The sequence below is a fragment of the Oenanthe melanoleuca genome, chromosome 3, assembly GCF_029582105.1.
Source record: "Oenanthe melanoleuca isolate GR-GAL-2019-014 chromosome 3, OMel1.0, whole genome shotgun sequence".
In the NCBI taxonomy this organism is placed as follows: Eukaryota; Metazoa; Chordata; class Aves; order Passeriformes; family Muscicapidae; genus Oenanthe; species Oenanthe melanoleuca.
Window position 1 is genome coordinate 87121727 of NC_079336.1, and position 24546 is coordinate 87146272.

A 24546-nucleotide genomic window follows, 5' to 3' on the forward strand; every position below is an offset into this window, starting at 1 on the left:
GCTGGGGGTAAAAAAGTTGATTTTCAACTCCTTTGCTGATACACAGGTGGGAAGCAAGCTCCTATATGGGCAGCCAGATCTATTACCAGAACCCTGAAGGTAGGATACTGATTTTTTTAAGTCAGCAATGTAAAGAATTTCATCTAGTGGTCAAAATTATCACTTGGTCACACAGAGAAAAATAACAATATAAGAACAGGCATGCTTTGCCTTCAGTTAATGAGTTGCTTCAAAGAAATTACTTACACAACTTGGTCCCTTACAATCTTTGATATTTGCAAACAATGAAGCTGTGTTTCAGACATAGTATTACTATTTTGAGTGTACAATGATGCTTTTCAGTCTCTCAAGTGCTTCCAGTCAAATGACAGGCTGTGAATGACTGTTCTAGATCAACCCAAAATAATCCTCTTGAGCAATACTCTTAGTCAGAAAAGCCAGTCCATCAGTGGCAAATATACTGTGTAGGATTCCTCTTGGTCATCTTTAAAAAAATAAAGAAAATTTATCAATACATAAAGCTGAAAAAGTGAGGTTACTGTGAGATTCTGTCATTCTCTATAGTAAAAGTCTGGTCTCCCAACCTGGATTGTGATTTGTAAGAGCAGTAATGAAAATAATCATACTGTAAATTTCCCAGAAGTGACTTTTTAGAAGTTAAGAGTTAAGATTATCAAGGTTGTCCCTTATGCTAAATTTCCCAAATACTTTGTTTTCCTATGATTTTGACTCTTCTTGTTTGCATATATACATACACACAAGTATCTTCTCACATTTGTTTCTGTCTTTCAAGAAAACTAGGAAAGGTCAAAACACAGAGTTAGTTCTATTTGCAGTTTTGAGCACCCTTCAGCAAAAGCATGTGCACCATTTTCCTTTGATTTATTTCCAATGAGGGACATCCTAATCAGAGATTTTGCACAAACAGATGAAGTCACCTAGTCTGCAAATTCATAATGTACGTGGTTGTGGAACTTTTGAATTAGTTTTTGATTTATTTACTGGATGATTCTTCATATTACTCTGGTGGGCTTTGCAGTATAGCATAAATCTTCTTCATTAGCATTCTTCATTTCAGACTTGAGGAGCTTCAGGTAATCACTTCTTTTGTATGTTCAAACAGCCTGTATTTGGTATCAGAAAAGCATTTCTGTTCATAAGGTACCTTTAGCAAGGGATCCTTTTAGTAGTAGTGTGTCAGCCTCTTGTCAGGTTTGCCCTTTGTATCATTTGACCTTGAGCTGAATCTTTCACAGCTCCTGTCATTCTGTTGGGCTTAATCAGCTGTCAGCTGGCCCCAGGAGAATCCAGTTTATCTTTTCCCTTTCCTTTTTGTGTGTAGGACAGCTCTAAGAACTGAAGCAGATCCCTTCTGACTGGAAACACCTGGTGGTCCTCTGATTATGAGATTAAACGTGACCTGAGCAAATCAAAAGGGCACCACTAGCAATTGTTAATCACAAAGAGTTCACCTGACAAATACATTCTAAATGTACAGTTAATGATATGCATTTGTTCATTGTGAAAAATAATTGAATGTATCTTTGTGCAATGAAATACTAATCCGTAGATTGACTACTCATAAATTGTGCTTACTGTTTGATTGCTGAATAGTTCCCTTTTCCCAGACTGAAAGGGTGTAATCAAGAGAAAAATGAAATTATTTGCCATTGATCTCCCCAATAAGCATAGACTCAATCCAGCTGGACAGAGCATTGTCATTTAAAGAAGTCTGTGGTCTTGGAAGCTGTCCCACAGTAACATCTCCATGCTCTTACATATTTACAGGGAGTAAAGAGGGGGGAATGTGTGAGTGGATCTGGGTGGGAGCTGTTAGCATAGCTTCATCAGAAATGCAGGTAAAATGTCTGCATTTTGTGTCAGATGTTCTTACCTAAATTGCTAACACGAATCTCTAACAGCTTTTAGTGCTCGAATGTTTCTTTATGCAGCTGTCTTATCACAGAAAACAGAATTTGATAATAAAAGGCCTCTTGCCTCTTTTCTTTCCCTGGCCAATGGCTGTATAAAAAACAGCTAGACTTCTGCAGTGTAAAATTAGTACTTTTGCAAATGCTGTAAATTCCACTGTAGGTTCATTTCCAATTGCCTTCTCCAACTGCTGCTTGGGTTTGCTCTGCAAATTTCAAGCCCATTATGTTTGTGGAACAACCAGGTCACCTTTTGTCATCTGCCAAGGGTGTAATTTCCGTACAGACTAATAGAAGTTACGGAAAATGTAAAATATTTCCCTTTCAGTAGAAAATTAATGTTTTGTTCTGTAGAACTGATAATTAAAAAAAAAAAATTTAGGCACAAAGTACTGATAGCAAATTCTCCTGAAAAAGGAAAAACAACACAGAAATCTCTCTGTGAACTTGTTCAAATCTTTCAGAAAAGTTGAGTGATTTGCCATTATTATTTAGAATATGTTTTATTTTGTTATTTTAATATTGCTGCTAAGTTATAGTATCTTAAATTTGAGCCCAAGCCTTTCTTTATCAATACAGTATTCTTATTAGAAATCCCGCAAATATTTTAATTTTTAAAAATAATTATTTTAAATTATTTTGAAATGGAAACCTGTGTACTATCATAATGGGTCTTTGGAAGTCTGTTATAGTGTCTATGGTAAATTAAAGCTATGTATAGAATTTTTAAGGTTTTAGTCCTTTGAATGTAGTGACTCAAAGAATTTTAATTTGATCTCAGTTTTTCAGTGTTCCATCTGTGTGAAAACAATGTGTTTTTTAGAATTTTGCATCTAGAAGCTCTTCTCTCGAGAGTTAAAAATAGGGTAGAGCAGAAGCTTTTGAGAAATGGGAATATTGTCACTTCAGTTAATCTGATTTTCAACTACATTAATAGTATTTAATAATCAAGACAATCCATATTTGATGTGAATACCACTGATGTTGGGTGGATTTATTTCCTGAAATTGGAATCTTTGACTAGGAAGTCCTGGTAATATTTAACGCATGTCATTTTACCCAAAATAAATGTGTTTTTTTTCACTAAGACCAAGTTGCATAATGGAAAGGTTATTAGACTATTTAGTTTCATGTTTGTGGTTTAAGTTGACTTAGTAAAGCTGTAAAGTGTTAAGTACATGAATAAAAATGAACATTATACTTAATTGGAACATGCTTCAAGGAAGCTATTAAGCAAAAACCCAAATAATTACCTGTCATAGATAATGATACTTTCCTAAACTTGAATCTTTGTGAGATGCTTAAAACTATATGTTTGAATGTTTGCAAGTTCAGGTTATAAATTTAAAGCAAAATACTGATAACTGTGTTTTCCTAATTTTACAGTACAGGTCAGCTGGCTTTAAACTTTGATATTACTAATTATTTTACATCCCTCCATTTTCAGGGCTCAGTTCTTCAGGTGGTTTAATTTATCATTCTCAAGAATGATCTTGATATTTTTTTCAACAGCATTTTAGTTTTGAAACACGTTTTTATAAAGTATCTTGTGCTGAAGCCACTAATGAAGGATGTGGAGCCCCTGGGTTTGGTTTTCTCCTCTTGAGAACTGGTCTGGAGACCCTGTGGGGTTGGGTGCTCTCCTCACCTCAGCAAGCTCAGAAAGAAACAGGAGCTTCAGGGTCAGCCCTGGGGTGGTGATTGAGAGAGGAATGCTTTCATCTAAAATCTGTTGGAGACCTGGATTGAGGACCCTCCTTTGCCTGCTAGGATTCACATTTCCTTCCCTAACCTCTCAGTTGTATTGATCTAGAAGTAGGAAAAGTAATGTGCAAAAAAGTTATTTCGGAGATTAGTGGTATAACATTAACATTTAAAATTGGAGAGAGACATTTTGACAAGTAACATGCTGTGAATCAGATTTTTGTTGCTGAAGGATTGTCAGCAAGGTTTCATCTTTTCTGTGTATATTTTGAAAAGCCAAGAGAATCAGATGCTCTTGTTTCTTAAGCCTACAGAGACGGGATTTTTACCTGTGCATTGAGGAAAATGAATTTTTAACTGCCTTCAGAGCATGGTCACATTATTCCCTATCATTAACTCCAGTTGGCTTAAGAGCAGAATTTATAAGCAGAACTTCAGGGTATAGAAAAATAACAGTAGGAGATGAATATGTAAGTAACAAATACTGTGTTTCCATGGAATTGTGGGGAAGGAAGACAAATAAATACATTTTACATATATTACCATGGATGCAAATAGATGATTCTCTATGTTGAAAGAGGGGAGAGAAAAACACTATTGAAAATGCTTCTCAGGGGTTGAAGTCTGTCATCATGCATTCTATGTGTTCATGTCCATTGATATGAGGGCAAAAAAGAGTGTTCTTTTTTTGATTGCCAGCTTTTGTACAATGGGAACATCCAAAATACAAATCCTGCTTAATGGGAATCTTTTTAGTATATATTTATTAAGCAGTAATGTCTTAACCCCAGATAATATATACAAAGAAGTCATCAAGGACAATAGTTTGGAGAATTAGTAATTAAGTTTTTGTAGAATATTACACATACTACTTTTAGAATCCAGTGGAAAGTGGCAATTCTTGTAAGTGTTGATCAAATAAAATCAGAGTAACTTTATTACAAAGTACTATCCTGTGGTGTATATGAGAAGGGTTTAGGTCCTTGGCACACAGCTTTGTGTTAGACAACTCTGAAGCAGAACATTTTTTTATTTACTGCAGTAAGACAGATATATGAACTAAATATTTGGAACAGACTTAATTTTTTTACAGTGCTTACTGTTAATAATGTATTTATGGCTAAATTGACAAAAAAGGTTCAGGATTTAGTATAAATATACTGGAGGCAACCTCAAGAGACAGTTTCTTGCACTGTGGGCAGGTCAGTAACACTTTGTTCATCTAAGTTCTTAAAAATCCACGTACAAGGTTTTGTGACTGTTCTCACTAGGCTCTTCTGGTGCTTTACTGACCTTGAAAAGTCTTTGCTCTTACAGAACCTTAGTCCTTTTCCTTGCTTGTTAAATTACACACAGTGCTTATAGAGGATGAGAGGGAAGGTTTATGAAAATAAGCTTACATAGACATGATTTCAAACAAATAGTGACTTTTGGTCTGAATCTTAAGTTTCCCACAGGGAACTATCAAAGTGGGCTATGGATAGCTTTACAGATAGATTAAATGCAGTGGAGATGAAAAGCATCTGTTTGCACCTTGGTGTTGTATATTGGAGCTCCATCTATATTCATGTTGTACCAATGAGCAATTTCTGTGTTAATATTTTACAGTTTGGCAATTGATTTTTAGGTTATATTTTATAACTTCTTCTCTGGCTTTTCTCTTGATGAGTTTGTTAGTGCTCCTCTGGAATTCTGACTTGTGTAAACAGAAAAAAACTCTCTAAACAGAAACTTTATTAAAGCTGTTATTTCCAGTTCTAGTGCAGCGTATGATTTAGCACAATCAGCTTACTTACCCACAGATGTCATTGTCATGGAATATGTTCCTTAAAACAATGGATTTCCACAATTTGAACAATAAACTCTGTGCTGGAGAAAAATACTTCTGAGAAGATGTCTAATAATACTCAGTATCTCTGGTTTTAACTTTGTCCTGCAATGGAGAGTCTTTGTGCTGTTGTTGGTCTGAGCCCAGTTAATCTCAGCTTTCTCTTCTGATCCCTGATTCTGGTTTCTTCTCTTCCTCATAAAATTTTTCTTTTCTTTTAAAAGAAAAATGACAAAATGCAACCTTGCTCTCCGCTTTTCCTCAGGTCTTTCACATACTTGTCCCTAAATCCTCTGTTTTCTGAGTATACTTTGGTTTATGTTGTTTGATCTTTTTCTACCCAGTAACATCATTGTGTCTTCTTATCTGCTTCACTTTCCTTCTTAACTTTTCACTTTCTCTTATATTAGTATTTTCCAGCTCATAACTAAAAAGCAGACTATTTAGGTCAACATGAAACTAAATTAATTGAAGTTGAGATTCTTTTAGATCGAAATGGAAAACAACATGCTATTTAGATTTTTGCTTCAGTGAATTCGATAGCTTTATTTTAATGTCTTATCTATGTCCCCATAGTTTCATAGGAAGGAGATCCATAAATTTATTATAAAATAGGGGTTAACCAATATTAATTTGTTGGTTTTTTTTTCAAACCTGCAAAACCATTTTGGTCTAGAAAATATTGTAGCAGAATATTTAAGTTAGATGCTCTCTCCAGATTTTCATCTAGCTTACATCTACCAGTTCTTTCTGTGCAACATGTCTAAGAAACAGTCATTTAGTTGCATTCCCATCCTCTTAGAGTTCTGAAGCATCACCTTGGTCTTCTCAGCCCACCATCCAGCTGGTGAGATCCTTTTCCCTGGCCTTGAGAAAGGCAGTCTTGTTCTTCTCTATCCACTCAGGATTCTGCTGTAAAGGAATGGTATTTCTAGCCCATGTTTATGTAACTTTGTAGTACCACATATTGAATTTTTTGGTTGTTTTCCTCCTTCTCTATTTTACTACACAGAAGCTTCTTGTCTTCTCTTTCCTGGTACTTCAGGAGTCATTTACACTCAGTAGTCACTTATTTGCTATTCACTACTTCTAACAGATTAAACCTTACTCTGATACCCATTGTAGTGAGTTTGACTCTTGTCATGAACTGGTTTCTAAGTCTCTCTTAAGACATCATTAAACTGTACAAATAAATCCCAATTAGACAAAGACACTACAATCACCTTCTCTCAGCTTGTCAATGCTCTTTGAGGATTTGGGGACAATGTGACTCAGCTGCCTGATTTGTGTTACATCTTTTTTTTGGTGGGCTGGCAGCATGATCTCAATCAGATTTGACCTGAGCTTTTGAACAGTGTCAGGTGGACTGTGCTAAAATTCCTGGCTCAAGAAAATAATAAGGTGAATAAGCACCATGAGGATAATGGGTTACAATTTTAAAATTCCAGAAAGCTTAAGTAATAGCTGCAATTGTGACAGGCTGAGACTTTTAAGTGTGCTGTGTATACTGTGACTGATGAATCAAGTCATCTTTCTTTTAAACTTTCCATTTTGTTCCTTCTGTTGAAGTTAGGAATCAAAAGTTTCCTGTTCTATGAATGACAAGAATCAGAGAATGAATGTATACTTGTAATTAATTTTCAGCAATTAACAATTTGCAAGCAGTTTGAAATTTATTCTTGGCATTGAATAAAGAGCTTTTGGAAAAATAACCAAAGATTTAAAATTCTGAATTTGCAGCTTGGAAGGGGAAAGTCAGAGAAAATTTGTTGAGGTCCTTCTTCAGTAGTAAGAATACATTTGCTAACAACAGTGAATGTTTATTAATGAGGAACTGGATTCTTATTTGAAACTTCTGCTAGAATTTTGGGAAATGTTCTGTTGAAAAGAACTAGTTAAAATGTCAATAAGAGGAATATTATTGTAGAATCATGTCTTCTATAATTTGAGATTCTGTAATGCATGTGGGCTTTACATGTCAGCTGAAGTTACTTGCTTATAAAGTTAACATTTATCATGATGAGGATTTGTGCTATTTAGGTTTTAGGTCTGATCTTATGCCCATGTCAGCTGTTGCTGGAAATCATAGAGACATTTGTAATCTGGAAGAATCAGCTTTACAATATCATCATGACTCCTTGAAAGAGTGATGCCAGGTTTCCAAACGAGTCAAGCCATGTTTGAAAAATCTGTGGACCCAATTTACATTTTTTTTCTGAGAGACTCATAAAGGGATGTGCTGATAATTCAAAAGTCTCTCCTCAGCTACCAAGTACTTTGCCATTCCATTGGCTACTTGCCATCCAGTTTTTTGTTTTCTGTTGTTCCACTCTTATGTGCCAGTGCAACTGAAAATAGGAGCAACCATGGTGTGAATAGCATGGCAATGTAAAGAAGTGTATTTTTTTCCTTTTCTTAAGGCCAATAATGAGGAGTTAAAATGATAAAAATTAGTATTAGAAACTCCCATTAAAGATGTGATGTAGTGAGAATACATGAAAGATGAAAATTTGTGGAAGCTTTCAGGGTGGAAATTAAAGCTTTGCTTCCTGAGCTTTGGATGGCATCCTTCCTTCCCCACCCAAGACAAAGGTACCATTGCAATTTCTGTATCCCTGGATCAATTAAATTCCTTGTAAGCTAATTTATGCTAGACAGAGTGCATTTTTCTAATTGCCTGTGTTCTGTTGTTTTACTACTCATAAATTCTCAGTCTAGACAATAACCTTTGCAAAGGATGAATAAGAATTTTCTGCATTTTATTATCCTCAAGGTTCCACTGGTGTTTTCCATTTTTTGGAATGTAAAAGGTACAAGGTTTAATGTCTTCCAGGATGCTGGAAGGTCTTGCCTTAGAAATTGAAGTAAATAGGGACCATAAAGGCTGTTCTTCATCTTCCGCTGTTATTTCTCCTTAATCATGAAGCAGTGGAAGCACCTAAGAATTGTTTTAATTTCAGACCACTTTATTGTTACCTCTAACGTGTACAAATTAAGTATATTTTAAGAATGTACATTTCTTATTGGGTGATTGAATTGAACTTGTTATTGTCACTAAGTTGCTTTCAGAATTTTCTAGGCATTATTCTAAAAATGGACTTCCCAGTAACATAATTCCATAAGACACAGAACTTTTTATCTGTTTTATAGGGCTGTGACTCTCAAATGAGCATGTCAGAAGTGTCCTGCAGTGAAAGTACCTCCTCTTGTCAGTCTCTGGTACATGGCTCAGCTCCAGAAATCCTCATTGGCCTCCTTTATAATGCTACAACTGGAAGATTATCAGCAGAAGTGATAAAAGGCAGCCACTTCAAAAACTTGGCAGCGAACAGACCACCCAGTGAGTGAAAATCTTTTTTCATCCTAATGCTTCTGTACTGGTGGGGCTCTCAGTAGCAAGGACTTCAATCCTACCACTTAGTCTTACCCAATCAAAATGAAATAGAGCAATCATCAACTAATCTGTTTCATGTTTTATATTTCTAGTCAGTTGGGAAATAGCAAAAATCTAAAATTCAAAATATTAATTGTAAGTTGACAAGCCTGTTTTAATTTTTCATGATGACTGACTAATAAATTACCTTTATCATAATGATTAATTGCTAAATTACTAATGCCTCACATCACAGGCCAAGAATAAAAAAGTCAGTGTTTAAAGAGAAAGTGCATGCCAGTTAATATTAATATAAACATTCTGAACAGTTATTGCTGTTCCTAGAGGGGTTGATACTGCAGTTCTTTAATTGCTGATGTGCCTGTATATATGTGGTAATATATGTAATTTGGGAATGTCAGTAAAGACAAGGAGCAACCACTTGAGGCCTTTGGCATATTTACTGTACAGGAGGAATGTTCACTACCAGAAAGGACTTGAATTGTGTCTTCAAGCATTTGTTCAAAAATACATGTCTGAAATATCTGTGAACTTTACATACTTCTTAAGTGGAGCCAGATGGAATGTCACAGGGAGACAATGTTATTTTAGTCCTTAGGTTTTTGACATAGCTTGAGAAAGATCAGTAACAAACTTCTTAAAAATTTATTTTTTATTGTTTTTTTGAGATGGTGTGTCTGATTTACGTAAGTGTTAATAAAGAATACCTACCTGTTCCTTTTGATTTGGTCTGGAGGCTCAGGTTTTAGCTACTCTTTCTGTTTTTTAAGCCCCAGATTAGTATGGCACTGGCAGATTCTCTGCTACTGGATTATGTATCAGGCTGCCAACATTTTGTGAGTGGTTTGCACATCGCACTTCATCTTCAGAGTTTAGGAAGTAAGCCAGACTTGATACTGGTGCTCTCTTTCTCATTTTCTTGACCCATGTTTATTCTATTTATAATTGGGTCACCTTACTCTGCTTTGCTTTCTCTATACTTTTCTCACTGACAGAGCCAGGCTTTGTTAACATGGCCAGAGAAGGAAGGTGATAGATGAGTCTCTAATGCTTTTATATGATTGGGTAGATGCCCCAGGGTCACCTATTTGGAGACAGAATAGATAGATAGTGATGGGGAAAGCCAAAGAGGTCCAAGGCCACTGGGGTGTGGGAAGAAATGAAAGGGAGAGACCATGTGTTCCCTTAGAGCAAAACCAGGTCTTATCTTTCTGGAATGGCCAGTTTTTTATTTAATATTTAGAATGAAATTAGAAGGAGTTCAGTACTTTGGAAACAGAGATGCTCATACCCTAGTATGTTAATTCCCAGAATGTGCTCAGTGGGCCCATGCTGTGTAGCTAACAGTGATGAGTGTCACTGGGGTCAAAAATCTGTTTCAGATTGTAAGAAAGGAACATAGAACATGGCACAGTGCCCCATAAAGCCATGTTCTGTCTAACCTTCCATGCTGCCTTTTGTCCCCGTGAAGGATGGGGGGAAGATTTGATACCTGCTATAACAATAGTCCAGTTCTGTTTAGGGAAATGTGGCTTCAGATTTCTCTTGTTTCTAGAAAGCTGGAAATGAAAGAACTTTCTGGGTCTGGTAAAACCATGCACAGAACGTTGTGGAATCCAGATTTCTCCTTTGGGCTGTTTTGTGTCATCCCCATTCCCTTCCCCCAGCAGTGATGGCACCTTTGAAACTCGTGGATCCAGGTCCCTGCCACTGCCATATCCTAATTCCCTGCTGAATACATCATGGGCATCTGCCAGCCTCAATCTGTGCCATCATTTCCACAAAATGAAAACTAAGGCCTGTGGGGATAGTGATGATGATGATGATGATGATGAAGAAATGTCCTGGTTACATTTGTTGTTAGGACTATCATGGTCCAAAATCCTGAGAAGGACTGCAAAGTATATGAGCATCTCAGTTTTCATTCATGTATTGAGGAACTGTGGTAGAAATGGAAGCAATTACTCTTTCCCACATTTCTGTAGTCTAGCACTTGGGAACTTAGGAATTTTTGTGAAGTGTTTCTACATCAAATATGAGCTGAACACTAAATTTCTACTTCTGGCTAGTACATGCTCCTCAACTGCATATTTATGTTACATAATAACTCATTTAGCAATTGAGTACAGGCAAATAGGCTAAATCCTGCTGCAGTAACAGTGGATCTTTGTTTCTCTGTGTGACAGTTAATAATTTGTCTGAGAAAAAGATGTTTCTCAGTTTTCTTTAAGGTTTAGTTGAAACAGGGTATGAGCTTTTGCATATTAAATACATGTGTGTGTATGCATGCACACACGCATGAAATCCATAAATATGTGGATTTTAATAAGCAGGATTTTTACATCCTAAATAGAGACCCATTGCTGAATTTCAGATATGTGTCCCTCAGCTCTTTTTAGAGATTACATCAGTGTCATTCTTGTGCTCAAGTTCATCCCTACTCAAGAACTGAAGCACGACGATCAAATATCAGTAACTAGAAAAGCTAAGGGCAAAAGCAGCTTGGTTTTCAGTTCAATGATTTTTCATTTATTGCCTTTAATATATAAAGTTTAAATACTTTAATGTGCAGTTTTTATAAATATGCTGGAGTTTGCATGAAAAAGCATAAGGTTTGATAAGGATATAGTGATTTTTACCCAATCTGTTATAACTTAGTCATTTGCATGACTCTTGCTATGGTGTGGCTTAGAATCCAGTGTCTGTTAGTCCTAAGATGACCCATTATGTAAGGAATGTAATTTTTGTTAAAGATTACACAAAAACTGCACAAAATTTTCATTTCATTAGATTTTACCTAACAACCCTTTTGTTCAGTCCTTTTTCTGATCTGTGCTGCTAAGGTTTCATGTTCTTTCACTCCAGTGAATAGTGTTTCCTCTTAAACTTTAACCTTTGATCCTCTCTCACCCAACTATTGACATCTGGTCATTATTTCTTTTACTGCTTTCCACCCCCTGTTGTCAGACGGACTGTTCTGTTGTCTAAAACACTTGATAGGTGGACAGGTTTATATAATCCGAGGTGAGTTCCTGTAGAAGTTAATTGGATGTTGTCTTTTTCATGCAAAAGAAACCTGCCAGCAGTAAAATATCCACAGCTGCCTACCATACCAGTTTATAAAAGTATATGTTTATTTTTTGTGGCACTCTCTAATGCAAAAGTTGCATTTATCTCTGATTATGGATGTTGGGGCTTCAGTGTACCTGCAAAGTGAAAATACTCAATGTGGTTTTTTTAACATAAACTCCAACCTTTAATTGATATTATTCATTAATATGAAAAGATATTAATAAAAATTAAATATGAGATTTTTTTATATTATTTTATATTTCCTATAATTAGTTAACTTCATAAAATGTGCATCCTTCTGCCGGAGCATGGTTTGGTGCTTTTGGTCCAATGAAAATAGGCATTTAAAAATAAGGGTTTACATCCAAATGCAACACATAATGTGTGAGAACTACATTACTTACATCAGCTTCTTAAGTGAATGCTTAAAAGCACCATACAAGCTACTCTTCGAACAATCATCTCAAATTATGCAAAAACTTGCTTTTCTTTAAGCATGCAGTAAATGTATTCCTTCATGGATCTAGAAAATAATAGGGTTTTTTGTATTGTGTAAACTGACATCCTTGAATGCACTTTGCTACGTTTTGGTTTTCAAAATAAATAAAACTGAAAAACCCAAAACGAGAACCACATCCATGCAGAGATTATTCTTAAGCATTTTTTCCTGGCTGTTTTGATATCACCGCTGCATATTGACATCATTTTCTTTTCCTCTTCATTAATTGCCTTTTTTAATTGCATTTCATTTATGCATATTCTTTGAAATTTCAGTGGTATGCTTTACAGTGTTGTGGCTAGCTGGAGCTTGCTAAGTGTTAATGCCATTTAAGTTTCTTTTAGACTGAACAAGGGGGCTCAGTGGGAAGAGGATTATGAGGTATACATTTAACTAAACTCCATAGTACTGGAGCTAGTTCATTGTTAGCGTGTTTGCAATATTTTGTTTACATGCCATCTCTCCACGTGTCTAAACTAATCTGTGTCCAGCCATCCTTGTTCTTTGTAAACACCTCATCCTCCAAATCTTTCATTCCGCCGTACCTGACACTCCCCAACGTGACTTTTTTGCAGACACCTACGTGAAGCTAACGCTGCTGAACTCGATGGGGCAGGAGATGTCCAAGTGCAAAACCTCCATCCGCCGAGGGCAGCCCAACCCTGTGTACAAGGAGACCTTCGTGTTCCAGGTGGCCCTGTTCCAGCTCTCGGACGTGACGCTCATCCTGTCCGTCTACAACAAGCGCAGCATGAAGCGGAAAGAGATGATCGGCTGGATTTCCTTAGGGCTCAACAGCTCGGGAGAGGACGAGCTCAACCACTGGACTGAAATGAAGGAGTCGAAGGGACAGCAAGTCTGTAGATGGCATACTTTACTGGAATCCTAAGGGATGGTAGAAGGTGCAGCCGTGCTTCTGAGGGAGCTTGTTCTCCCAGGAAGGTGATCACCCCAGGTCGCAGTCAGCAGATGCCTTGTGGGAGTGAAAAATGGAAACTGCGGTCAACATTCCATCACGAAGGATGCACAACCTGCAAAATGGTGGGATTTAATACAGGAGCTTCACTTGGTGTCATGAACTTCCTTGGTGTCAGAGGAGCCTTGCTGTACACAGATACGATAGCGGTCCCTTCCCCATCCACCTGATGCTGTATTTGTTTGGGTTTGTTTTTGTGATTTCAATTCAGAAACATTTTGTGCGAGGTTCTCCAAATTAATGTAAGCTCCTCCTTGTGTACCTTTTGTATTGCTTTAATACTGTAGCTTCTGACCTGCCTGCATTCAGATTAAAGGTCAATAGTTTGCACTTCGAGAAAAAAGTTAATGGTCTGTAAAGCAAAAGCAAAAAAAGAAGAAAAACCACTGATGAAAGAACACTTAATAATATAGCAAATAGAAATATACTGTTGTTTTGCACTGAATTTCTTTCCAGGAGTTTGGTAAAGTTAGTTTTCATTTTTTGATATGCAGTTGGTTTGAAAAATACTAGCATTTGGGCATCAGGTGAACTTTGACATCAAAATAATGTTTCTTCAATATGTGACAGGAACGAGCTCTATATATGGCAAAAATTGGGGTTTTCCCTCTTGCCTGTACTTCTGCCTAATCCAAAGAGACCAGATCATTAGTTTGGTCCCTTCCAAAACTCCTTAGACAGGTTGTACTGTAAAACTATGTAACTTTCTGTTGAAAGCACTTCCTCTATTCATGTATTCCAATGTAGGAAGCTCATAGAGCACGACTTTACTAAAATATATTTTCATTAAGCAAATTGATACAGGTTTCTTTAAAATGTCAGCAGTTGGAAGTTAGGTTGAAAGATTGTGAAGGAAGTGTCAGCAGTTTAACTATTCTGAACGAATGCAAAATACTATGGCTTTGCTTGAAACAGGTATCCATTCAGGTCTCTTGTGAGCTGTTTTAGGCATTACCATTTGCTGTTTGTTGCAAGTAGAGAGCAGACCAGGAGTTTTTACCTTTCTTCTTGAAGAAGAGAACATCAGTAGGTTTTTTTTCCTAGTGATTTGCCAGCAATTGAACAAATGTTCACACACAAAATAGAAGTTTGCTTTGCTTGTGTTCAGGCTGGAAAACACAGCTTTCTAATGATGCAGTTGAGAAGCTGCTGTTTATCACCAGATAAGCACTCGTGGCATCCACCAAAATTGGGGAAATATCAGTGCTTCTGAGGTTCCTGTTTGTCCCAAAGCCTTTAGCTGGACTTACACTAATTTATTGACTGCTAAATCTAATTCATATTGCTAAAATGATGCATTACTGAGTAAAAGTATTTTTTAAAAGCTTCCAATTTTAAATATTCTTTTTTGCCTATTATTACAAGTTTTGTTTATTTTTAATTGTTCCAGTAAAGAAAGCAGTTTCTTTTTTCTTATAAATTATGGTGATGTCTTACCAATATGAGACCTCAATGACTGTTGTAGCACTTGGTGGGTAGAAGAGTAAAGTGTTGGATTTTGTTGAGACAATTTGTGTTAGTCAAAAGAGTTCTCATTAGGACAGATGTGTTCCTCTTGAATTCCTTTATAATACCTTTGAACAATCCTGGCTTTGGGTATACAGTCAGGTACAGTGAGACTGGTGATGGTGCATATGCTGTAATAAAGATATTTCACATGGTTCTCAAATTCTCACACTATTTAACAATTTCATTAAGTGCTTTTTAAAGGATTTTGTAATTCCACATCTTGATTTATTTGGTGTCATTTGATGGATTTATTTGCAGAGCCAGGCTTTCAGTTTTTGTTGATTTAAATATTTAAACATTATTACAGACCTTTGATTTTGTTTTTTTCCTCTTGATATTGTGCTGCTGCTTCATTTACAGAAGCTTTATTTACTAAATATAAATAATGCAAAAACTTTCTTTAAACGGGAATGGTCTTGCAGTAATACAATGCAGGTTGTCTCTCAGTCATTTTTGTTAGTCCAGTTTTAGAAATGTAATGTTGAGTGTAGAATTTAATACAAAATCAGCATTAATTTTATATGCATAAGGAAAATGTTCAGACTTTCACAATCTTTTCAGCTTTCCATATAATATAAGCAATGACATAGAAGCTGTTGTAAAGCAGCTTTTCTCTGGATGTGGAAGTGGTTTTATCTATTCTGTTTGTGGATATTTAGATGCTCTTTCCTAAAACTGAAAATTGTCTCTTGATTGTTGTCTCTTTGTACAGGTTTTGCTATTTAAAATAATGTACAATATTGAACAGCAAGAACTGGGTCAGGTAATTCCAGTGGAGAACAAACTTAACATCATCACTGAACAAATGAAGAAGTCAGTTTGGAAGGTGCAGCAAATAACCTCTTACAGAGCTAAACTAAACTGTGTCATGAGTTGGGTTTCTGTTTGTGAGTTGCATTGCTTCAGCTTTGCATTTCAACATTTAGATTTCTAAGGCACTGAATTCTTAATTTAGACACAGCAATGTCTGTGTTGGGCTAATTTGAGAAGAGGAATCTCTCTCTAGGACTTTACCTAAAGTGTCTGGGACCAGTCTGTGCTTCACAGAAGAAGGATTGGTTTACTTGGATTTATACTGTACAAAGGCTAGGAACTGAATGTGTAAAGGTTGGGAATGAATGTTTAATTTTTATTGCAGTAGAATATGGATTTGCCATGCAAAACCAGTCACACCAATAACTGGATTCATCCTGGGATTTTTATGAGTTAATTGTAGTAGCAATAGCTGTCATGTTGTTTTTTTTTCTTCCTAGAACCTATTCTTACTATTTGATTTGTTTGTAATTTTGTTCTTCATTGCTTATGCAAACCTACACCTTTGTATTTGAATTCTGCCTTCAGCTATTGTGGGTTTTTTAAACCCTACATAAGGGCTTGCACACACAGTTTTGTGCATTCAGTTAGGTCTTAAGCATGGAACAGAATTGCTGAAGAACAAAGTATCTGTGAAAAATTAGAGGCACTTGTATTTTCCCCAGAGTTGGCTGTGTTTTTTTCATAGCTTTTTGTTGTTTGCCTTTGTTCAAAAGTACAGTAAGTACTTGAAAAAATGTTTCAAATTAATTACTTTTCTGTGTGCCAGCAAATGATGTAGAAATTGCAGATCTTGAATTGAATCTGTTTCCTGTCAGTGTAGCCTTAAATAATTGTAGAACAGTGACGTTCCTACAGATTCTGTTCTTACATCCTTTCTGTATACGATCTGTTTGGTTTTAGTGCTTACAACATTTCCCATAGGTCATCCTGAAGTGTTATAAATGTGAAAAAGTTGGTCAGTTCCTCTCTGTTAAGGGCAAGGTTGTGAAGGGCAGGCCAGCCAAGCACGAAACCACTGCAGTGAAGGAGGAGAGGTTGTGCAGCGCCTGCAGGACATTGCTGTCCCCCACATCCACATGGGAGGCAGGAAGGCAGCAGAGCCATCCTGCTGCTCCCATTCAGCCAGGGGACACAGGGAACGAGGGGAGCACTGGAAAGATGCAAAGCTTGGTCCCCATGCTGCTGCCTCACACTCAGGGTGTGAGATGTCCACGTTGTAGCTGCACTGAGAGGTCTGACTGCAAAGGCAGAAGCAAGGCAAGATGTAAGCTCTGCTGTGGGAGAAATGTGACACAATTTCTAAATGGAATGAAAGTCCACTAAACTCATTAGTAATTAGATCTGGAAATTTAGGGAGCCCTTGGAATGAAGGTATGTGCTTTTGTGGGAGCTAAACATTATCAATTTAGAAAATGCTTGAGCTGAAAAGATTTTATGGCATTAACTGTTGAAATATTTTTACCTGTAAATTTTTGCAATTACTTTTGATGGCAGATGCAGTGTCAGCATCAGTACCTTCCCATTTTCACACCTTTGGAGCAATTCTTTTGTTGTCTAAAATTTGTGTTTGTGTTCTTGATTTATTCTCTCTTCTCCCCAATGGCTCACTCCTGCAAACTCCCCATGGCCCTGAAAAGCTGCCTGTGGCAGTCACTGGACCTTAGATGTAAGGGACACACTGTACACTAAGGTACTGGTGCAAAATTTATTTGACCTCCCCAACTCCCAAAGATTTCTGAAATACAAACCATCAGTTTTAATATAGCAAACCAGAAGAAGAAAACTTCTTTGATGGAGACATTTTCATGTAGGAATTGAGTATTAATCACTCTTACACATGCCAATTCTAACAAAAAGTCTGGAGTGAGATCAGGGAATGAGGTTGGAGTGGAGGCCTTTTGGCCTGAGCTGTTACAGCCTGAAACTAATAATAGAATGCCCTTTCATTGAACTCAGAGTTGTATTGAGCCCTCTACTTATGACACTTTTCTGGAGGAAAAAGCTGTCCTGTTCATAGCAGTCTTTAAAATCAGTCTTGTCACTTGTTTGTAAGGCAGACTGACTTCCTTCTGAAGCCGAAATCTCAATAACAGTTAAAAATCCTTTTAATTTTTCCACTGATGCATGGTGCATGCCTGCCTGCCATTAATGTTAGTGTGAGGAGCCCACAGGCTTCAAGAGGAGACCAGATCTCACCCTGAAGGTGTGAAGAGCAATAGGATTGCTAGGATAGAGGGGTGGCGCAGCCTAGCATCTGCAACAGTCAAATATTATTTCAGTTATAAATGGAGGCAAAAAACCAAACATCCAGATACTGTCACAAACCTGTTTATTCATTCATTATCTTTTTTTGTCTTCTTTTCCTCAGCTTTTGAAATATTTTTAAAACTTATCATTAAAAATGTTAAAGTAGTCCCTAAACATTCTTGATCGTTTTACCTGGAACATTTCAGCAATGTTTAGTTAGAAGGAGACATCAAGAATGTTCTGGTTTTTTGGTCTTTAACTCAACTGCTAGATTTTGTAGTACATCACAGCTGGATTTCAGACTGCTTTGTTCTGTTTTTCTTGAGGAAAAAGTCACAGGAACATTTCCTTGCCAGTGAAATCACCAATACCCATTGAAGAGATGTCATGTGAGAGTAAGAGCGTTAAAATAAGAGATGGCTTCCTACAGTAGCTGCAACAGTGACTCATATTCTTCTCTTGGAACCTTGTGGCCCTTGGAGGGCCCTGCTCAGACAAACTGTGACTTAGTTGTGGAGTTCATGCCTTCAGAGCAGTACTGGTCTCTGTGGATATTGTGTGGCTTCTAAACCAGTGTATTTTGCAGAGGGTAGATGGTTTTTTATTTGCCTTGGGTGAGTGGGGCAAGTGCCAACTGGCCTACAGTAACATGGATTAGTTTAGCCTTAAGAACTTATCACTGCCCCTCCTTAAATTCAAGCAGGGTTTCTTCCTTTCTGCAGACTATGCAGAAATCTTATGCACCAGTATCTGCTTATATTATGTCTACCTGAATATGGCACAATTATTAGTGCTGGCAAGCTTAGTTCTTATGTGGTGTGACTGAAGTAATGGATGGGCCTGGTACATGCTGGATCAAGTTTTGCTGGATCTAGTTTTGCTGTTCAGACTTATGCTGGATCAATATAGAAACATGGTCCTTATGCAGAGGAATGTGCCAGGAGCCAGGAACGTGGGTGGTACTGCTCTTGTAGGAATGAAGATCAGAGACAGCTCTGCCCAGAAAAAAGGGCAAAGCTGTCTTATAGCAAGAAGGATTAATTCATTTCCTTGGAAGCATCTTCTGGTTGAGCTGGCATAAAGGCCCTACTCAGGAGAGCAGAAGCAGTAATACCATACCACTGAAGGAATACCTCATGGACATTCAGGGATGTAATTAATGTCATCCTTTTCTCTCTTGTATCTGAGGACAAGAGTCTTGCCCATTGTATCAATATAATTTTTTTTCTGTGTTTTGCAAACCCTGTGGACACTGACTGCATGCTGAGGGTGTAAAGTGGATGGCTTTTTAACTTTTGGTTTATTTCCAGAGTGTGAATTTGAATGAACTTGAAGAATTAGCTAGAATCATTATCCTAGCTTTGAGATGCAATCTCTAGGCCATAGTACAAGCAAGGAGCAGGGCTTTGAACCAGTTTTGATTGTCAATTTTGCAAATGGCTTATTATGACATTTTAAGAAAATTTCTAAGCAGTTGAATGTATTAAGGAATATTTACAAAAAAGGAGATAGAGCAATGATCTTTTTTTACTATACAGCTAGTTTGCTGTCCTTTCCAGTAAACCACAAGGTTCATTAGTGCTCAGTACTGTTTCGTTTATGATAAATGTTTTTAATGTGATTTTCATAACAATGTGTAATTAGTGAAATCTTTTATTCAATTTTTCCCTTTATTTGCTTTTTTTAAGGAGACATTTCTCCTTATATAGTATATATACTTTCTTACAGAGCTTTCTTACCTATTTTTATATAAGATGATTTAACAATGTGAAATTAAATGCTCTATGAGCAAGCTATATCACTGTTAACGCAATCAAAAGTGCTAATATAATGACTAAGGGCCTGAACCTTCTGCCTTTTACTCAGGTCCTGGTTTAACCAGATGTCTTTCATGCTGTGTAGGACCTTTCCCTGTAAGCACTTCCATCTATTCCTGGGGATGTCTCAGAGAAAGGCACTATTAACATGAATAACAGTGGTAAAACTGAGCCTCCTCTCCATTCTTAGTGGGACATCTGTCATGAGTAAAGGCTGCTGGCTCTGTCCCAAAGTATAGTTTTAGATTATAGTTCCCTTGATCTTCAGTGATTTTGAACTTGTTTTTCTGGTGACTATAAGCTAATAACTGATCTTAGTGAATACAAATATTGAATTGTGCTGTTACCAGCAAGATTATTAAAATGTGTTTCACATTTTAATTCATTCTTTCATTGGGATATAAGGAGTTGGATTTGTGAAGCATTATGTTGCATAGAGATAGCACACATTCACCACATTTCTAAAAGGTATGAAATATACAGTATGTAGCATTTTCTTGCATACTTTTATACTGCCTGTACGTCACCGATGCACTCGGTGCCTTCCTTCTTTTGTATAAAATTTCATATGTAGAGAAACTGAAGTTATGGTGTGTAAGCAATGTCACTGCAACTGAAGAGATGTCTTAAACTGATTATTCCTAGTCCAGGAGGTTTCAAAGGGCAGTTCAGTTTAACACAATGCATTTCTTTGAATTTGAAGTTTTCCCCTTTCCTTCCTCGCCCCCACCCCAACCCCCATCCAAGAAACTTCCTCATGTGGCTGTTTATTCTTAATTGATTCCTGTGTCTGATGTAAGTCACATGGTGTTAACCAAAGAACCGAGCCTGTTTCTAATTATTTGGATAAATAAAGTTTGGACTTGCAATTACTTAAAGACAAAAATGATATGATGGATCTCTGTTAACAAATACAAAATAGGCTTCTGTAAATGTGACTCCCAGCTAAGAATTCCAAATACCTCTTTTCTGACTGGATGTGCATTGTTTTATCAGTAGCAAAGTGTTTGGGTTGTGTTTCTTGGTGCATTTTAATCAAAATCCTATCACAAACAAAACTATCAGTAAGTGCTGTCAGATTAGCTTGGTTTACCATGTTATACCTATATCTGAAGTGTGCTACTTTGAGAACAGATTTGGCTTTCCTGTGTCTGAAGTCCTGATGTTGTACAATAATTATCTGGTGTATGCTGGTCTCACAGGAACAGACTGATGCTGCATCATATGTACCAGTGTCCCTTTGTTGTACAACTTCTGTAATATAACACAGTTTTCAACTACTGTTTCAACCTGAAATTCCTTAAATTTCAATGCATGTATAGCCTTAAACATCTAAGACACCAAGCACAGTTTTAAAGGGAATAGGTTATATTTGCAAGTCCTGTTTGTCTCAGAAGTCATAGAATTATTTTTATATATTAGTCAGAGATTGTAGAAAATGGATACACTGCAGTTGTGTTATCAACCATGCTCCTAATTATATGCACTAAAAAATAAAAAAAAAAGTCATTTTTGCTAAATGTTTTGGAGATGAAGTATCAGTGCTCATTTCCTTTCTTGAGTTTGTTTTTGTTTTCATAATTTAATTTCTGCACAGAACCTTGGGTGCCCTTAAATAATACCTGTGACTGAATTCATGCAGATTTTCGGTATTCCTTGAGCTGCTCTTGTTTTTGTTCCTTTTTTAAATTGAATCAGTGGTAATTAAAATTCCCCTAAAAAAATCCCCCTTTTTTTTTTTTTTTTTTTTTTTTACATTTTGACAGTAACATAATTAGAGCAAATGACTGTTTGCAGCTGTTTATGCAGCTTATTAAAGCCTGAGAACTTTGTTTGAAACTGTCATTATAATCCAGATGAAGACATAGGTTTCATGGCATTTCAGTCCACATCAGGTGAAAGCAGGAGCTCTGGCAATGAATGTGCAGATCTGCACATGGTGTGTCAGGCTCTGAACCCCCTGAGGGATTTATAATTAAGTGTCACCTTGTATCTACAGTATCTCCAGTTGTGTGTTGTCAGATACTTGTTGTTTTGTTTTCTTTCTTATTACCTAGCAAAAAACTACTTTTATCATTTTTGTGCTACTGTATATTAATCTTGAGGGTTCCCAGTGTGCAAGATCAGTTTAATGTTGTCAGTTCTCTTTCTGTAAAAAACCCCTGGACTTTCAGCATACACATCCCATTCCTGTTCTGGGGAGAGCCAGAATGCCACCAGCTGGTTTTAGTTATATTTACCTGTACAGCACAGGTAACTTCAATCCCATGTGAGTTTGATTGAAACATGCTATAGTATATTTTCAAACCTTGGATGTGTCACAACATTAAAATAGTCATTTTGCATATCTGAAACTTTGCAGCTGTGAATTTGTATTTTGTTTACTCTATCTCTGTGAAATGTATTTTTGTCAGTTTGAGGACTTTGGATATTTCAAAGTATTTTCTGTACGTGAAAACAGCTTTTTGCATGTGAATTTAATTGCTGGAAAGTATTTGAAAAAAAAAAAGGAAAAACCACTTTTAAAACCTGTTGTTGTCACTTTCCTTTGGAATTCATTACCTTGTAAACAAAAACAGACTTCACTGTTCAGAAGATAGTAACGCTTGGTCAACCATTGAAACTTCTGTCTGCATTAAAGAAAAAATATTTTTTAATTTTGGCAAGGTAATCCTAGCCCTTACACACAATTTGGCTCTGTTTACAAATTACCTAAGTTTCTCCAATTCCCTTTTTGTCCCCCACCCTCTTTGTTGATGTCATGAACCTTCTGCTTAAATAACTTTAAATTAACCAGTGTGACAATGTTCTAACAAATATGATGTGTATACTGGCAAATAAAGACACTCAGGTGATCATTCTGTTTGATTTCCTAGAGTTTCCTTCTGGGGTCATCAGTGATTATTTGCTTCTTTGTCCCAAATGCATTTTTCTCAGAAAAGATCTCATCTAACACATTGATGCTTTACTTCTGCTTTCTAAAGAATAAGTAGGATGAAATAATTGAGGTTTGATTTAAACATATAAGAACACTTGCTGTAAGTAACAATGATAATTTTACTGTGACCCAACTTAGATCTTCTGTACTCTCCTCTGATGATTTTTGTGATACCTATTAGAAAAAAAAAAGCTTTCTGGGCTTTTGTGGCAGCTCGGCTTTAGGAGGTGTCTGAATATATGTACATTTTAATACCTACTAGCATGCATGAAAAAAGAATTGTTAGAACAATTTAAGCATTTTTTCCTATCCTAAATGTGGAAAGTATAAAAAGCTTTTATCATTTCTTCCCATTTCTGCAGATGAAAGGAGCATAGGCCAGTGACTTTTACCAGATTAAAATGGAGAGAGGGGTGCATTTTTTTGCCTTATGATCCTCTCTCTTTGGCCATCACCATCTGTGCAAATCCTAGAACTCCTGCAAGTAAGATAAAATGATAATATTTTCTGCTGTTAAGGTTCGCATTTTCCAAAAGCTGTACAGCTAAAAATAACATGGCATTCCATGTGCAGATGGCTACATATTTGGTGTTTGAGAAACTTTCAGTGGAGCTCTTGTGACCATATTCTCTAGAAGATGTTGCAAGACCTTTGGTATCCCTGTCTATCACAAAAATATAGCAACCCAGGGATGTCTAGATTATATAAGATCTGTTAACAGGTGATACTATGAAAAATATTCACTTTAAAATGAGGATTTGTGAAGCTATGAAAACATGGCAGAATAAGTAAAATAGAATCTGTTGATTGATAGTTGGTCACTAATTATGAACAGCAATTTTATACTCAAAGATCACAGAAAAAAGAGTTACTACACAGCTTCAGCTGCATGTGGGGTACCTTGGGGTACCATGTTTCATACGAGTAACTGAGCAGAATTACGTGTAATGCTCATAGTTGGTAATTAATTTGTTATGAAACAGTAACTGCTTCAGACAGGTAGAGCCAAGTTACATCACTTTTAGGCAGATACTCCTTTATCTGTCAAAGGTTTTCTCTGAGTGATTGTCTTCATGTGGCAAATTCTGAATTAGATAGCATTTAAAATCCTTTGGAAGTCACTACTTGGTTCTGAAGGTTCCTGTGGGCAAGAGATATTTAGCATTTTTCCATATGAAATTTTTAGGGTTTTTTTCTCTAGTATTTTTGTTTCTACAGTTCAACAGTGCAGTTCTAATTTACTGTTCTGTTCTTATTAGACATTTCATTTTACTTGTAAATTAGCCCTCCCAAATGAATGAGACTCTTGCTATGGCATTTTGTGACTTGATAATTGTATTGAGTAACTGCATTTCAGCATAGGGGTTCAAAACCTAAACTTACTGTTTTGGAATAAGAATAGTAAGGATAGAAGGAGGAAAAATTGCAGAAATGAACCAAACCCTCATTGAGTAGCATCATGCAACAAATCAGCTGGGCTTGAGATAAATGATTTATTATTAAATTTAAAACCTAATAGGTTTGTGTGTTCTGAGTGTCGTTTACACTGGTTTGTTTACTGCTTAATTAGAAGCCTTACATTTCATCTTATTAATTATGAAAATCCTCTTGTCAAATTGTGTAAGATCATGTTGAACTAATATGTATATTTTAGAGGCAGAATAAAATTTCCCTTCATAGCCTTTCATATTATTTCATTGCATTATGCAAAAATTATATTCTGCTTTTAATTTTATTAGTGTGAAGTAAGAAAACTTAATCTTCTATTCCTGTCTGAGAAAGTCCTGGTTTCAAGAACTGTGAAAAGGGAAACCA

General features: G+C 36.4%; 1 protein-coding gene across 6 annotated transcripts in view; it reads left to right on the forward strand.

Moving 5' to 3' along the window:
- SYT14 (synaptotagmin 14) overlaps window positions 1-22651 on the forward strand; it is an 88303-nt gene extending 65652 nt beyond the window's left edge. For 4 of the 6 annotated variants that reach the window (XM_056488198.1, XM_056488200.1, XM_056488201.1 and 1 more), the window contains 2 exons: window positions 8614-8803; window positions 13004-22651. In XM_056488198.1, coding sequence (XP_056344173.1) covers window positions 8614-8803; window positions 13004-13317 — 504 coding nt within the window. In that variant the 3' untranslated portion in view covers window positions 13318-22651. Of the gene's footprint in view, window positions 1-8613; window positions 8804-11824; window positions 11882-13003 lie in introns of all 6 variants that reach the window. The other 2 variants (XM_056488197.1, XM_056488199.1) reach the window with 1 other exon arrangement.
- The last annotated feature ends 1895 nt before the right edge of the window (window positions 22652-24546 follow it).